This window comes from Schistocerca piceifrons, chromosome X, assembly GCF_021461385.2.
Source record: "Schistocerca piceifrons isolate TAMUIC-IGC-003096 chromosome X, iqSchPice1.1, whole genome shotgun sequence".
NCBI lineage: Eukaryota > Metazoa > Arthropoda > Insecta > Orthoptera > Acrididae > Schistocerca > Schistocerca piceifrons.
In genome coordinates, this window is record NC_060149.1 from 259,087,458 (window position 1) to 259,104,306 (window position 16,849).

Consider the following 16,849-nt stretch of genomic DNA (forward strand, 5'->3'; position numbering starts at 1 on the left):
AAGCAGCGCGTTAGTGCTCTCGGCTATCTTGGCGGGTCACCAACTCCTAATTATATGTAAACAATATTGGAAATTCATAAAGAAAAAACATGTCTGCTAAACAGTAGGCATTGCACAGAACTGAAAATGGACATGTGTTATAAAAAATACGCTTTACTACAACATGAAAATAGATGAAACCATCGCTGACCTCTGCAACAAAAAAGTGGAGCCTTTCGAAATGACAAAGAAAAGATGTTCATACATTATGACTGCCAGTTTGGTTTGTGGGGATTGAAGAAACCAGACTACAAAGGCCATCGGTCTGACTGCCAGTAACACAGACAATTGTTGATGACATGGAAACTGCAATCACAAACAGAAAATGCAAAATTTTGAAAACAATTTTCAGTTGTTCGTGACATCCCTCTATGTTTCTGTATGGAATCTGTAAGTGATTTATCTTTGCACTTAACCTTAATGTATCACAGATACTGTGACCAGAGGGCTATTCCCCAGCAGAAGGACACCCAGTTGAAAACACCTGTAGTGTGCACTAATTTAGAATATCTTCTGAATTTAAGCACAGTGTCCCACATAAACCAAAATGTCCTTCTCCTCAGAAATATGCATGGGTTTAGGAAATGAGTACTAGTATAAGAAAGAAACCCACACTGCAGTCTTAACATAAAATTAAAGCTGTCCTCAAGTCAACGGTTTGTGTGAATATTCCAGTGCTTTAGTAGACATTGTCCCATTGAAGATGATATGCCTTTGTCTTCCTCCAACTACACTGTATTATGCACCCCAAACCATTTGCACGTTATTTCAGAAAGCTTTTGATTCAACATTGCACCAATATTTGGCAAAGGAAACGAGTTTTATATTAAATACAGCCAGATTTGTAACTGGATTGAGAGCTTCTTGATGGGCAAAATGCAAGAGATTATCGTGTATGGAGAGTTATAAACAGATAAGGAGGTATTGTGAGGTGTATTCAAGGGAAGTGGCAAAAAGCAAGAGATTATCGTGTATGGAGAGTTATAAACAGATATGGAGGTAGTGTGAGGTGTATTCAAGGGCAGTGTGACACTACACAGCTGACACTATTACCCAGTAGCGGCAGCTGTGTAAGAACACAAGAGCACATGGACACACTAACTCTCGACACCTTGCAGATTTATTGGTTATTTTTCTTTGAATGCTGTTAAACGTAAGATAGATGCTGCAATCTGAAAGATACAACACTTAAATCTACCGCACTACTGCTCCTCTAGACCCTGTGAAATTTGACATCAGGGTCGCAAGCACACCTTCAGTTGTAAAAATTTTAAGGAACTTTTGAGCATGCGCAACTCGCGTGACGTAATTGCCTGATGGGCCAAACACACACGGATTTGATAAACAACAAGCACAGTTCACAGGTAGTCCTTGCCACTCAACTAGAACTTTACATCGGTGCCACCAGGTGGTAGCACACTGCGGCAGACTTTTCCCCATTCGCTTGGTATAAATCCTAATAGATGATAGCACACTCATCAGATATGGTAATTCACTCACTATATACTGTGGTAAAATTAGATCGGACGTCAGTACATGCTAAAGTTGTACTGACAGTAAACCTATTTTGTGGGTTTTTGCATGAGTTATAGTATATTAAGTTATGAATTTTATCGTAACGTCGTTCATTTGAGGCGCTGAGAATCGTAAGTGCCTAAAGTACATCACTGTCGATTGTGAGGTTGTAGCATTTATTCATGCTTCTGAAGTCAGTTGACCTTACGGTGAGTCATGCTTATCTGTGCTGTAGGCCCACATCGCATACATGAAAATTCACGAAAAGCTGTATCACTGGTTTCTTTGATATTCACTCAAATGTGGTATTGACGGCGGTGTGCATTACGCCATTATGGATCTCAGTGTCTCATTTATATTCTAGTCAAGTGACCTTGTTAGTAGACGTTACTACTTGACTAATTTCCACAACGAAATTCTGTCTCGAAATCTGACAGAAAACCGAAAGAGATACTGGTCATACATAAAGCACACCAGTGGCAAGACGCAATCAATACCTTCACTGCGCGATAACAACGGTGAAGTCACTGATGACAGCGCCACTAAAGCAGAGTTGTTAAACACGGTTTTCCGACACTTCTTCACCAAAGAAGACGAAGTAAATATTCCTGAATTCCAATCAAGAACAACTGAAAAGATGAGAAACATAGAAGTAGATATCCTCGGTGTAACAAAGCAGCTTAAATCACTTAATAAAGGCAAGGCCTCCGGTCCAGATTGTATACCAGTCAGATTCCTCTCAGAGTATACTGATAAAATAGCTCCATATTTAGCAATTATAGCAATTATATACAACCACTCGCTCACAGAAAGATCCGTACCTAAAGACTGGAAAATTGCTCAAGTCACACCAATACCCAAAAAGAGAAGTAGGAGTAATCCGCTGAATTACGGGCCTGTATCACTAACGTCTATTTGCAGTAGGGTTTTGGAACCTATACTGTATTCGAACGTTATGAAGTACCTCGAAGAAAACGATTTATTGACACACAGTCAGCACGGTTTCAGAATATATCGTTCTTGTGAAACATAACTAGCTCTACACACTGTGAAGTAATAAGTACTATCGACAGGGGACGTCAAATTGATTCCACATTTTTAAATTTCCAGAAGGCTTTCGACACCGTTCCTCACAAGCGTCTTCTAACCAAACTGCGTGCCTACGGAGTATCGCCTCAGTTGTGCGACTGGATCCGTGATTTCCTGTCAGAAAGGTCACAGTTCGTTGTAATAGGTGGAAAGTCATCGAGTAAAACAGAAGCAATATCCGACGTCCCCAAGGAAGTGTTATAGGCCCTCTATTGTTCCTGATCTATATTAACGACATAGGAGAGGATTACTTGCAGATGATGCTGTCATTTACAGTCTTGTAAAGTCATCAGATGATCAAAACGACTTGCAAAAGATTCAGATAAGGTATCTGTATGGTGCGAAAAGTGGCAATTGACCCTGAATAAAGAAAAGTGTGAAGTTATTCACATGAGTACTAAAAGAAATCAGCTAAATTTTGATTGCGCAAAAGTCACACAAATCTGAAGGCTGTAAATTCAGCTAAATACTTAGGGATTACAGTCACAGATAACCTAAATTGGAACGATCACGTAGATAATATTGTGGGTAGAGCAAACCAAAGACTACGATTCATTAGCAGAACACTTAGAAGGTGCAACAGGTGTACTAAAGAGACTGCTTACACCACGCTTGTCCGCCCTATTCTGGAGTATTGCTGTGCGGTGTGGGATCCGCATCAGGTGGGACTGACGGATGACATCGAAAAAGTACAAAGAAGGGCAGCTCGTTTTGTATTATCTCGAAATATGGGAGCAGTGTCACAGACATGATACATGAACTGGAGTGGCAATCGTTAAAACAAAGGCGTTATCCATTGCGACGGGATCTTCTCATGAAATTTCAATCGCTAGTTTTCTCCTCCGATTGCGAAAACATTCTGTGGCCATCCACCTACGTAGGGAGAAACGATCATCACAATAAAATAAGCAAAATCAAGGCTCACACAGAAAAATATAAGTGCTCGTTTTTCCCGCGTGCCGTTCGAGAGTGGAATGGTAGAGAGACAGCTTGAAGGCCAGCCGGGATTAGCGGAGCAGTATAAGGCGTTGCAGTCATGGACTGTGCGGCTGGTCCCGGCGGAGGTTAGAGTTCTCCTTTGGGCATGGGTGTGTGTGTTTGCACTTAGGATAATTTAGGTTAAGTAGTGTGTAAGCTTAGGGACTGATGACCTTAGCAGTTAAGTCCCATAAGATTTCACACACATTTGAACATTTGAACAGCTTGAAGGTGGTTCTTTGAACCCTCTGCCAGGCACTTTACTGTGAATAGCAGAGTAATCACGTAGACGAAGATGTATACTTTAATCATCTCCACAAACGGCACTTTGTGTTTGGAGATGGTTGTTCACTGTGCGGGTATCGGCTTTCGTGTGCACTGTAAACATGAACTATATTGAATCTATTTGAAATGCTAACAGAAAAGTAAAGCTGTGAGGAGGGAACGTGAGTTGTGCTTGGTATCTCACTAGGTAGAGCACTCGCCCGGGAGTGGCAAAGGTCTCGAGTTCGAGTCTCGGTCCGGCACACAGCTTTAATCTGCCAGAAAATTTCATATCAGCGCACACTCCTCTACAGACTTAAAATCTCATTCTAGGAACAGAAAAGTAAATCACCAGGAAAAGTTAGCCGCAAAGGAACTAGGGCCTGCGAGAACAGATCCTTTAATTGGGAGAGTGACGAAATGAAACAAGCTTGACTACAAGCGAACATTTAACAAGGAAGTGTACAGTAAGCACAACTTGTTGTATGGGTACAGCATAAGAATATGTAATTTTCAGCCCGGAAGTAAATTCGTGAACTAATACATCTGTTAGGGATCTTGTGCATTGCAAAAAAAAAAAAAAAAAAAAAAAAAAAAATGGAAAAGCACGAAAACTCCCACTTATACAAAAATGTGAAATGGAGAGTTGCGAAAGCTTACATAGTATTTCGTTATTACCCTAAACAGTATTTAATTATGCACAAAACAACAAAAGTCCACAAAAACATTTATTTATTTTGTCAAATAAATTATGCATTTTATTATTATTACTCTTATTTTTATTAATGTTGTATTTATTATTGGCAGTGGCTGTAGTTGTAACTTTGTTGATAAGCATAACTGTTATACAGCAGATGCTATTAATTTCACACTCTCAAATTTATCTGAATCTAAAAATTTGTGAACACCCAGAAAGTATACTCACGAACTGCCACTACTATCATCGGTTACAGGCTAAGTGAATAACTAAGTCCCAATCAGGCAATAGCAACTCCAGGTTGGAATATCAACAATATTAGGAAAAGTATAGATTGCTATACACCATACACATGAACCGTTGAGTTGCAGACAGGCACAACAAAGAGACTGTTGCATGTTATAGCTTTCGAGCAATGCCTTCTTCAGCTAATAAAACACACACACACACACATTCACACAAACAAACACACCACATGACCACTACCACTGGCAGTTCTGATCAGAATCAGTTCGAATCAGACTATTTGAAAATGCTATTATTATCTGTAAGGAAATCTTATCCATTGAAAACGATATCAGTATCATCTCATAGACTGATAAGGTATCAGTTTAGTGCAAATGTTGACAACCTGCTCTGAATATAGACTAATGTAGATTTATGCACCTTAAAAAATGCAAACATACAGTTGTCTGTGGCTGTACAATGGCTCATAAATGGATCAAGTCAATTTATGTAAATGATTTTCCTATTTTCAGGGACAGTGGATTGAAACATGTAACTGACTGATACCTTAGGTTCAGCTACAGGGCCGCGTGGAGTGGCCGCGCGGTTTAAGGCACCATGTCACGGATTGTGTGGCCTCTCCCGCCGGAGGTTCGAGTCCTCCCTCGGCCATGGGTGTGTGCGTTGTTCTTAGCACAAGTTAGTTTAAGCTAGTTTAAGTAGTGAGTAAGTCTTGGGACCGATGACTTCAGCAGTTTGCTCCCTTAGGAACTCACACACATTCAGATACAGGCAAAGCAAATGACAAGTGTGTTTTTACTGCTACTATACCAGGGAAAAACTGCTCAAGGGTGTGGGATCTATATCAGACATAACTAACAGCAGCACCAAATATTCTTAAACAAGGGCAGTGCATCTTCTCACAAGTTTGCCTGCCTGATGTGAGAACGCAAAAAAAAGAGTAATCTGAACTGGTGGTTACTGAGAAAAAAGTGCTTCATATTTGTTGAAAAAAGATGCAATCATCTTCAAGACTTTTATGGCTACTTTTCATTCCATTACATTTTGCTCCTGCAGGAACTGTCAAGATAAAATAAGGTCAAACAGTTTTTGCAGAGCAAGGTAGTTATTCTGCTTGTGTATGGAACCGCAGAACCTTTAATTCTCGATACAATAAAAACAATTTGACATACAGTGTACTGAGATCTATAATTTATTCAGATATGGCACCAATATAGCAACATAAAAAGTCATCTGAAATGTGCATCTCAAGTCATCATTCATCAGCCTGTCTGCCTGAGTAATGTTGCCTCCTAAATTATTGGATAGCACAATGTTAGACATTCAACTCCACTTTCAAAAAAATAATACAGAAGTAAGTCAATAAAACGCTGATTCAGTCATAAACATCTGAAATTATTTCGTTGCTCTGTGAAGATGCACTTCAGGGTGCTGAACAGTGCGCTTCAAAACTGATAAGCATATCCTTGAACGAAATTATTTTGCCACATTCAGTTTCTGCTCAGCAGTTACAATGACTGTTATTTGTCCTAAAACTGCGCATCTGTTTATTTTTTCACCCAATAATTCTTGTATCACTGTAGAACTTGTGAATGAGATTTTGAAGAATTCAGCTATCGTTCTAATTCTGCAGTTCCTTATTTCAGTGATCGAATTTGCTGTACCTGCTTTTATAAATTGACTCAAAAATAACAATTAAGAAACGTAACTTGAAAGCTGTTTTTAACTAACAGATGTTGTTGTGTTATGAGAAATATCTTTAAGGATAAAGTGTTAAAGTATTCATGATTAATTATTTGCAAGTTTCGAAAACCAGTCTAATAACATTTCTACTCATATATTTTGTTTCAGGCTGGTGATTTAGGAAAATGAATCACATCAAATGGCTAGTATTTCTACACATTTCATGAGAATTTTTAACGGAAAACTATCATATATTTATGTAAAAAAGTAAATATATATTTTTCAAAGCGGAGCTATAACTTCTGGAGCAGGAAAATGTAGTTTTTTACATCTCAAATAAATATATTTAAATGTTTAAAAGCAGTAGGATCAAAACTTTTAACTTACACTAAGGTGCACAGAGCAGGAAATCTAATAGCATTAACCCTGAACTTGATTAACATTCTATCTTATATTTTTAACATCCATGTCAAGCCCTAAATGTTCACATATCTATCTACATATGAGATTCAACACGAACATCACACCCACACACACATACACACACACACACACACACACACACACACACACACACACACACACACACACGTGCCTGTGCCCCTACATGATGCCAGCTGAATGCACAATGCCAGAACTGCAGTTTAGCACGTGGACTGGGGTGTCGTGGGGTGGGGCTATATAGGGTGTGTTGAGTAGAGGGGGAGAGAGATAGCAGGCAAGAAAAAGGGTTGGAATGGGTAGCTAGTGGCCTATCGATACGCAGCCAGCCTACTAGCTAGGAATATGGCAGGGAGGGGTGGCAGGTGCACAGGCTAGGCAGGTGTCATAGCCAGTGGGGAGTGGCGCATTATGGAGGTGACATAGACATGTGAATTATGAGGGGATGGTAGGGCAAAAGAAGGGAAACTGTTGGATGGAGGATGTGGGGACAGTAGGATAACAGAACGGTGATTGAGTCCACGAGGGTTATAAGAGCAAAGGATGTGTTGCAAGGTTAACTTCCATCTGTGTCGTTCAGAGAAACTGGTAGTGGATGGAAGGATACAGATTGCGGTGAAGCAGCTATTGAAATCAAGCATGTTATATACAGCTGCATGTTGCGTTACTGCGTGGCACTCTATTCCCAGCCACAGTTTTGCATTGGCCATTTATACCGACTGACAGCTGGTTAGTTGTCATAGCAACAAGAAAAGCTGAGCAGTGATGCAGCGAGTTGGTGTATGATGTGGCTGCTTTCACCGGAGGCCCTGCTTCGGATGGGATAGGATGAGCCTGTGATGACACTGTAGTAGGAAGTGAACCTGTGTCTTCCACAGGGATATGATCCCCATTGCAAGGTAACTGTGTGGACTTCATTGGCAAACTGAAATCATCAAACCGAGCAATTCTGATATGTTAGTCAGTTTCGATGTAGTGTCGTTGTTCACAAGCGTTCCTCTTTCGGAATCATTGTTGCTCATTGGAAAAAGTTTCGATAAAGAGATTTCAGCTTTGTTTGAACATGTTTCGGACTCGACATATTTTTTATTCAATAACGAATTTTATGAACAGACTGATGGTGTCGCCATGGGTAGTCCTCCGTCGCCTTTGGTGGTAAACTTCTTTTATGGATGACTTTGAGGAGAAGGCGCTGGAATCTGCAAGCATGAAGCCCACAGTGTTTTGGAGGTATGTTGACGACACGTTTGTAGCGTGGCCCCATGGTGAAGACAAGTTAAAAGGATTTTTAGATTATCAGAACTCCATTCACAGACAAATTCAGTTCACGATGGAAATCGAAAAAGATGGATACCTTCCATTTTTGGATGTACTGGTACGGCGTAAAGATGATGGCGCCTTGGAACACGCGGTTTATTGAAATCCGACCCATACGGATTTATATTTATGCGCAAATGGCTGCCACCATCATTCACAGACGATGAGTGTACTCAGAGCTCTAGTACACAGAGCATATGTCATTGCTGACGAGAACAGTCTGGAGGACGAGCTTTTACACCTCAGAAGAATTTCTGAAGCCAACGGGTACTCACAACAGCAGAGACATAAGAAGAAAATCAGAAGAAGCCAAGGAAAGTTTTAAATCGATGGCTTTTCTGCCATACGTGGGAAGCCTATCGTAAAAATTGGACGGATCCTCAGTAAGCATGAAGTGAAAATGACTTTTCGCCCTCCACCAAAGACAGCACCACTCCTGGATTCCGTTAAACATGATTTAGTGCTCCGGAAGCCTGGGGTTTACAAGATCCCCTGTGAGTGCGGCCGTTCATACATCGGACAGACGACACGTACCAACCAGGAGAGACGCACAGAGCACCGCAGGTACACCCGGCTCCTACAACCTAATAAATCTGCGGTGACCGAGCACTGTATTGACACTGGGCACTCTATGGTGTACGATAACGTCCAAATTTTAGCCTCGACTTCGTCCTTCTGGGACTCAGTAGTGAAGGAAGCAATTGAAATTCGCTTGGCAACGAATTTAATTGATAGAGATAGCGACTTCAGATTGGCTTGGACAAATCTTGGAATCCGGCAGTTACTGTAATAAAATCACATAGACATCGTGACGGTGCAGCAAGCAGTGATACATCGATATCATCGTGTGGATCGACTGCACAGCCATATAGCTATTCCCATGCATATGCTATACAACTTTGCCGCCGATAAACGTCTCTGGCGCCTTGCGTATCTGTGGCTGCATGCGCAGTGGTGCGGTCCATGGCTTTAAAAGGACGGAGCAAGTGCTGGAGCGTCAGTAACCTCGGCTCACTCTGAATATGACTGGACAGTATACAGCCGAAATATTAGAAGAAGAAGCCAAATTTATGCAGCTGCACGCCCGAAATTTTATGGATCAGTATTTGTGCGGCGAAAATAGGAAGATGTACATACCATCCATGAGTTGCCAGGGTGTATGGGAGGGACTGTTTTGTGTGGAAGGGATTCAGCTATTCAGATGCAGGTGCTGTTGGAGGTTAGTGCATTTGATATGGACAAAGGTGTGGATCGAGCCATACGAGAAGTCGAGGTCAGCATCTGGGAAGGTAGCATACTGGGTTGAGTAGAATCAGGTAAAGCAGATGGGAGAGAAGGTGCTGACGTTGTGAAGCAATGAGAATAGGCTACCTTGGCCCTAAGTTCAGATCATGAAAGATATCGTCAATAAAGCTGAACCAGACAAAGGTTTTGGATTTTGGGATGCTTGGCTGATTTCCTGTTGACGTCCTATAAAAAAGGTGCAAGTTGGAGGTGCTGTGATTGTACCCATGGCGGTGTCAGATTTTTTTCTATGATTTCCCCTCGAAGGAGAAGTAGTTCTGTGTCAGGATATGGTTGGTAAAGTGTATGAGGAATGAAGTAGTGGTGCAAAGGTCATTGGGAGAGATAGTGTTTGACAGCGGCAAGGCCATAGGAATGAGGGATGTTAATGTATAAGGAGGTGGCATCAACAGTGATGACTAGGGATCCAGTAGATAAAGGGATGGGTAACATGGAGAGTGGTAAAGGGAGTGGTTAGTATCTTTGATGTGAGAGACTAGGTTTGGCAATTAGCTGAAAGTGTTGGTCGAGAAAAGGGATCCAGCAGATAAAGGAGCAGGAAACATGGAGAGTGGGGAAGGAAGTGGTTAGTTTCTTTGATGTGAGAGGCTAGATTCTGATCAATTGCTTGGAGGTGTTGATCGAAAAGAGTGGCAATTGGGTGACAAGCAGGTGCTCCGCTGTGACTGAATCGTGGGGATGGTGAGAGGATTAGAGGTGTTCAAGTATATGGTGTGGGAAATCTGTTTGCAGGCTATCTTTGGGTGGTCTGCCTGTCTGCAAAGGCCCTCCCACATGAGACCTCCAGTATACTGAGTAAGGGCATTCCATGGCACCCTTCTAAGTTAAACTTTTTATGGGCTATCTAGAAGAAACCTTCCGAGTCTTCCAAATCCCTTATCTGGTTCTGGTTCATTACTGATCTCTTCATAACCTGGACTCAGGGTCAAGACACTCTTTCCTTGTTCCATCACAACCACAAAAAATCCTTCCCATACACACTTGTCACCTGTGGATTACGTGTCTGCAGTGAAACAAATTCTCTTTCCCAGCATGTTCAACATTCCACAATGGCCTTCACAGACAGGCTTTATCCTCTGAACCTAGTACACAAACAGATTTCCAAAGCCATTTCCTCACACATCCCCAAACCTGCCACCACAAAGGACCATGCCCCTTTTCGCACAGTGTCACCCTAGACTCCAACAACTGAACCATATCCTTCACCAAAGCTTTGGCTATCTATCATCATGTTCTGAAACGAGGGACATCCCTACCCCTATTACACTACATCCTAGTCCATCCCTATGCCACTCCAATTCACAACCCCTTGCCACAGGGATCATATCCCCATGGGAGACCCAGGTGCAAGGCCTGCCCAATACACTCATCTAGTACTTCTAGTTCAAGTACTGTCACAGGCTTATCCTATCCTTTCAGAGGCAGAGCCACCTGTGAAATGACCTATGTCACTCTGTTGCAGCCACTGCACAGCTTTTTTTTTATCGGTAATGAAACAAACCAGCGGTCCATCAGAATGAATTGCCATCGCAGAACTGTAACCAAGCACAAAGATGACAATCCGTTGGTCCGACATGCAGTTGAGCACAACAAGCTCAATGTCAATGGCTACATCTCAATCTGGGTCACCTGGATCATTCCCTCCACCACTAGCGTTTCTAAACTACACACATTGGAGATATCTTTGCAATGAATACTTCGCTGCTGAGCCCTCCTGACCTGAATCATGATTAACCCACTGCCCCCACATCCTCCACCCAACAGTTTCCTCTTCCTCTGTCCTATAACTACAATACACGTCACCACATCACCTTCATCATGTGCCACTCCCCACAGGATTGCCCTATGTAGGGGCGCACAGGTGTGTGTGTGTGTTTGTTTTGTTTCGTCTTTGTATTTGCACTCTAGCTCAAGAAGTTATTTGCACTCTGGCTCGAGAAGTAATTCATTTAGAAAGTTAGCAAGTTTTCTCCCTTTTTTGTGTGTGACTGTCAAAAACTCAATGTTTCTGTTTTTTGTTGAATGGTCCCCGTTGCTCCTAAAGTATTTACATTCTACTAGATCTTTCCTACTATAACTATAGATGTTCTCTTTCATATGGACACCTTCCCTAAAATAAATCTGACTATGTGTTGTGTGCTGCTACATGTTTGAAAAATTATTGTGGTAACGCTGATAAAAATAATTTTTGAGGATAGACAGAACACTCTTAATTTTTTTAAAAAGGCAGTACTCTAAAAAAATTTTGGAGCTTTTGCATTACATTAAGCCGTCTGAGATCGGTTATCTTTCTGGTGGATATATAGAATATATTCTTTTTATGCCTTCATATATGCGAACAACCAATAACTAGACATGACTGAGCACTCAACCAAAATATACAGGTTACAGCACCTCAAACGTGCTCCACAAATATTGCGGAAATGTGCGGTTTTCACAGAATGATTGGTAGTCAGGAGCACGTATTGTTAGCCAATCAACAGATTTAGTAATACTTAGAAAGCGTATTTTTGGAGCAAACATACTCTTTTATAAATAGAACAATATCTGTTAACATATAACACATAAGCACACTGTAAGCAAACATAACAACATCGTCTCTAGCGACTACGCATGTTGAGTGGCACGAACTAATGTCAGTGTGGAAACTTTTCAGAATACGATACCTCATAAACGACTCGCACAAGAATTCTGCAACAAACACCACTGACATTCTAATACAGCCTACCTTTAGTTTGTTTGTGTCAATAGGCAACGTTCAATTTAAAAAGGTTCCATTTAAAAAAGTGTATGTTTTTGCACAAGAAATACACTTGATAAGTACCATTACAGTCTGTGGATTGGCTAACAATACGAGCACCTGACTACTAATCCATTCTGTGAAAACCGCACAGCAATAGCACTTTCCATTTCCGCAATATTTGCAGTGCAAATTTTAGGTGAATCACTCTCCATGTGTCAAGTACGTTTTCTCATCATTATCAACAAGGATACTGTGTAAGTGACTGTATAAGGAATCTTAGTAATAATATGGTTTATGTGTACATTATCTTCAAAGCTGCAGATGTTCTATCAACATGTAATAATGACCTAGTACTCTCTTTTTATTCTGCTGGTTCAGCAGGATGCTTTTATGAACAAAACTGCACACATATCACCCAAATAGAACTCAAACATCTCAATTACTTGGATGTTATATGTTAAATAAAGGAGTTACGAAAATTCTGGAAAGGATTAGATTTGTCTTCATAAGATGATTATTAAATTAGTCACTCAAACTAGATTTCTAGTGATATAAGCAAATATCAACCTAAAATGTAACTATGGCAATAAGTTTCTTGAAATAAAGGCTATATGTGTTAAGTCAGAGTAAAAGGAGATCACTATGAACCCAGTCATGTCATATATATTCCTATTTAGTATTTAGGTACATATAAACCTTCTGAAGAAACTCCATCACCAGCAGAGAAGCCTTTAGAATAATGAAGAGAATTTTCAGGGCTATTTGGAATGTCAGGAAATTTCAATAATTCACATTACAGTTCATTCAATTAGAATGGTGAGTATACTGAACCTTTATAGCTATGGGTCTACTATTTGCAAATCACTACCTTTTAAATAGTACTAGGGAACTGCCAGAAAATAAATATGTCCATGGCAACAATCAAAGATATAATATCACATAATTGAATTCTAAGCAGCGTCATGTCAAATAAGAGTTTCACACAGTGCAGTTATGATATTCGGTAAATTATCTAACTATATAAAGCACTGAAGAAATAATTCTCTTTAAAAATAAACTTAAAATGTTACTGTTAGAGCACATCTTTTATTTAGTTTCTTGAACTTTTGCTTGTAGCATTTGTAATTTAAGCTCATATTTTGTAAATTGTCTACTGTAAACTTGTAATATAATGTTAACAAACTGAAATTTGAATTTTCTGTAGTTCCCTCCCCATCCAACCCCCCCCCCTCACCCTCTCTCTGTCTTTGTGTTTCTTAAAACTGTCTTATCATGTACGAAATGTATTAATAAACAATGTTACAGATCAAAATCGCTGAATAAATGATACTGCAAGGGAAGCTGTGTAATACAGTTCTGTGGCTATACAAAATTCAAACTGACTGGTTCTCTTTGTTCAAAGCATAATTTGATTTCAAGAAGGCACTATTTGTGAATTCCATGTGAAATTCATCCACAAGGAACTGAATTTAACATAGCTGTTGTGTTGGAGAGGAATTGTGCCTGTAGTCACACTGAATATAGTGGTTTGGCATGACACATGACTGGAACATCCATCCTCAGGCCTTGTATTGGTACCTGCTCTTGACATCGTGGATTTCAATTGATATCTGCTATAGAAAGTAGTGTGTAGTCATGTATCAACCTTATCAGTTACAGAAATAATTACTCATAAATAATTGCACAACTATTCCTTCTCACAAATGGCATATCATAAGTATATATAATGACTCGTTAAATATAGGTTATGGATTTGTGATTTTAGCAAAATACATTTCAGGCTTTTCATAAGTATTTCTAAAAACATCTTTTGTAGTTGTCAGTCAACTGCTGTGTCCCCTACAGTTGAAACATTCAAATTAAATGTAGATTGTACCCTGAATAGGAAATGTGCCATTGTGATTTCACTGAGTATTTTTTGGAAAGTAGCTTGCAATTTCATTCACTAAAATAAATATATTACTATTAATTATTTAATGAGGTAGGTAACTGTATCCATATTTGTGAAGAATGTAAACGTTTACTTCAGGAAAATGTGAAGTGTAACTGCAAAAATTAATAATGCTAGTTTTTGAAACAAGAAAATTATTTTTGTGTAGTCAAATTTCAGACTGTAATTTTAATTTCACAAATATCCTTATGATAAACGAATTTACAAAAGAATGCATGGTCAAACTAATATGATGGGAACTCTGACACCTATTCAATCACACTTCTGCAATATCATCATATTTAGACAACAATTAGCTGCATGTGAGAAGGGAATTTTACATAGATTTGCATTTTTTATTACACTCAGAATAATCAAAATTGAACATTTTCTAAATTTTAATTTTAATGTAGTTGACAACTGCGAGAATTCCAGCATTATTTTTTGGTGTCTACTGAGAGAGATTAAATTACTTTATATGCTGGATATATATAACAACTCCTTTGTGCATTGTACATTGTCACAATCAATCATTAATCTTGATGTTCCCATCATGTGGGCTCATATACTTTACATTCATTTAAGAGGGTAAAACTGCCCATAAGTACTGCTTGATACAACAGTGCTATGTTTTGAAGGTGAATGATACACCCAAGTCTCCCATTATAATTTACTCACACATACAAAAATAACATTAACATACAAAAAGAACTAAAGTTCAGTAGAAAATAAAATAAATTATATAAAAAATTAAATACTGTCCTGTGCAACCACACATAATTTTCTAAAGTACACATATCACAATGACAGTTATGTTTGTCTGTCTTGTCCTGTTTGACATGTCATATATTTGTGTATTATTTTAGTGGAAATTTGTTGTGTGCAGTTTATTTTATGGCACATCTCCACTAAAGTATCACAGCTGTAAGCTACACTCACATTCTCGATTCGGAAACCCTTTAGTTGTGTCTGCAGATTAAACAGTTTTCTGAGTCCACATGAAGTCACAGTTTCATTATAAATCACAGATCCACTGGCAACAACACAAACAACTGCATATTAGAACTGCAATATTTGATTGATCCATTCCCTGAACTCTGATATACGTGTGTAAACACCTGGTTGATTGGGCTCTGCACATCCAATTCCCCAAGAAATAACACCAGCCAGCAGCCATCGCTTATCTTCTCGTTGAATCACCATTGGGCCACCTGAATCACCCTGAAACACATAATTCTTTGTTTAATCTGTAAGTTTCAAAGCCGCTATCATGGCACCCTGTAAAAAACTACTTTCGAAATGACTCTTAGGCAGGAGCATTGCAGGCACAGAACAGAGTGCCCCACACAAAACAAGTTTGTTATTAGATTTATAGCTATACAATGTACAAAGCTGTAACAACACTCTTTTTTTTCACTAAGTATTACGCTATGTTTTAAGTTTGCTCTTATTCACCACAGCAAATTTCTAAGACGATATTTAGCAAGTTTACATAAATGCATATCCTGAAGACAGGCACCTATTAGTTATGCTGGAACACTTTCATCATGTAATTTATGTGAATATATTACTGAAGCATAGTGTTCAGAATAAAATATATATTGTGTGCTCCAGGAAACTGCACGGTATTTTTAACCTCTGAGTGCGAAGCATTGTAGGCTAAAAACACAAAATATTTGGATCACTAATTGCTGAAGATATTTTGTCTGGCAAAGTTCTAGTAAAGGGTCTCTTACTACTCATCAAGTGTACTCGCTGGCTTTACTAGAATGACAGGAAAAGAAACTGCACTATAAACTTATTTTCGGTGCAGGCTACTTGGGTAAGGCAGCTGTTGGTTTGTCTCCTTGATTATAGCAAAAAAGAAATCAAAATATAACATACATGTGTTGTGTTCCAACTTTGAAGTAACCTGAGTACTGTCTAGTGGTGAAATAATAAAAAGCTCGTGACATTAATATGGTGTTTAGTAACAAGCAGGTGGGTAGATACTGCTGATGTGTCGTATTTTTTGTTTCATACTGCTGCTGTGGAAATCCACACATCACAACTGTCTGCCCACCTACATAAAAATAAACTCAATGTCAATATTGCAAGTATAAGCATTCTATATATCCAAAAGAAATGCAAAAAACTAAACATCCTTGAAATATTGCAAATATAAAAACACTAAAGAAACATATTACCAAGAATTAGTTTGTTAGTTACTTGCATGTTCCCAAGATCTAAATGAGTACTTCACTAACCTAACCCAAACCCAATAGATCCACCAAGAAATGAACAGTTTATACCTCATGTCAACTCGAGAGTATATACATCCGTCTATAGTGGTAAAAGCATATCTATGTGCATATATTGTTTAAATCATAACCATGGATTACATCAACCATTACTTAGTTATAGCATGTTAGAGATGTAATCTTACCACCTACATATCTATCATACCCAAACCTATGCCCTTCTTTTCTTATTCTTTTTAACCCACTTTCTCTCAGCCCTGCTCTCCAGCATATAGATCTATACTCTCTCTCTTTCTCCCCTCACTATCAACGTAGCTTAATAATAAGAAGTAAATTATTGTTTATTTATAAATTATGCCATT

At 39.2% G+C, this 16,849-nt stretch overlaps 1 protein-coding gene across 3 annotated transcripts in view; it reads right to left on the bottom strand.

The window, feature by feature from the left end:
- Nucleotides 1-14,557: 14,557 nt before the first annotated feature.
- The window catches only part of LOC124722049 (serine proteinase stubble), a 230,948-nt gene continuing 228,656 nt past the window's right edge, over nt 14,558-16,849 (bottom strand). For all 3 annotated transcript variants that reach the window (XM_047247240.1, XM_047247239.1, XM_047247241.1), the window contains one exon: nt 14,558-15,468. In XM_047247240.1, the coding sequence (XP_047103196.1) occupies nt 15,307-15,468 (162 nt within the window). In that variant the 3' untranslated portion in view covers nt 14,558-15,306. The remainder of the gene's footprint in view (nt 15,469-16,849) is intronic.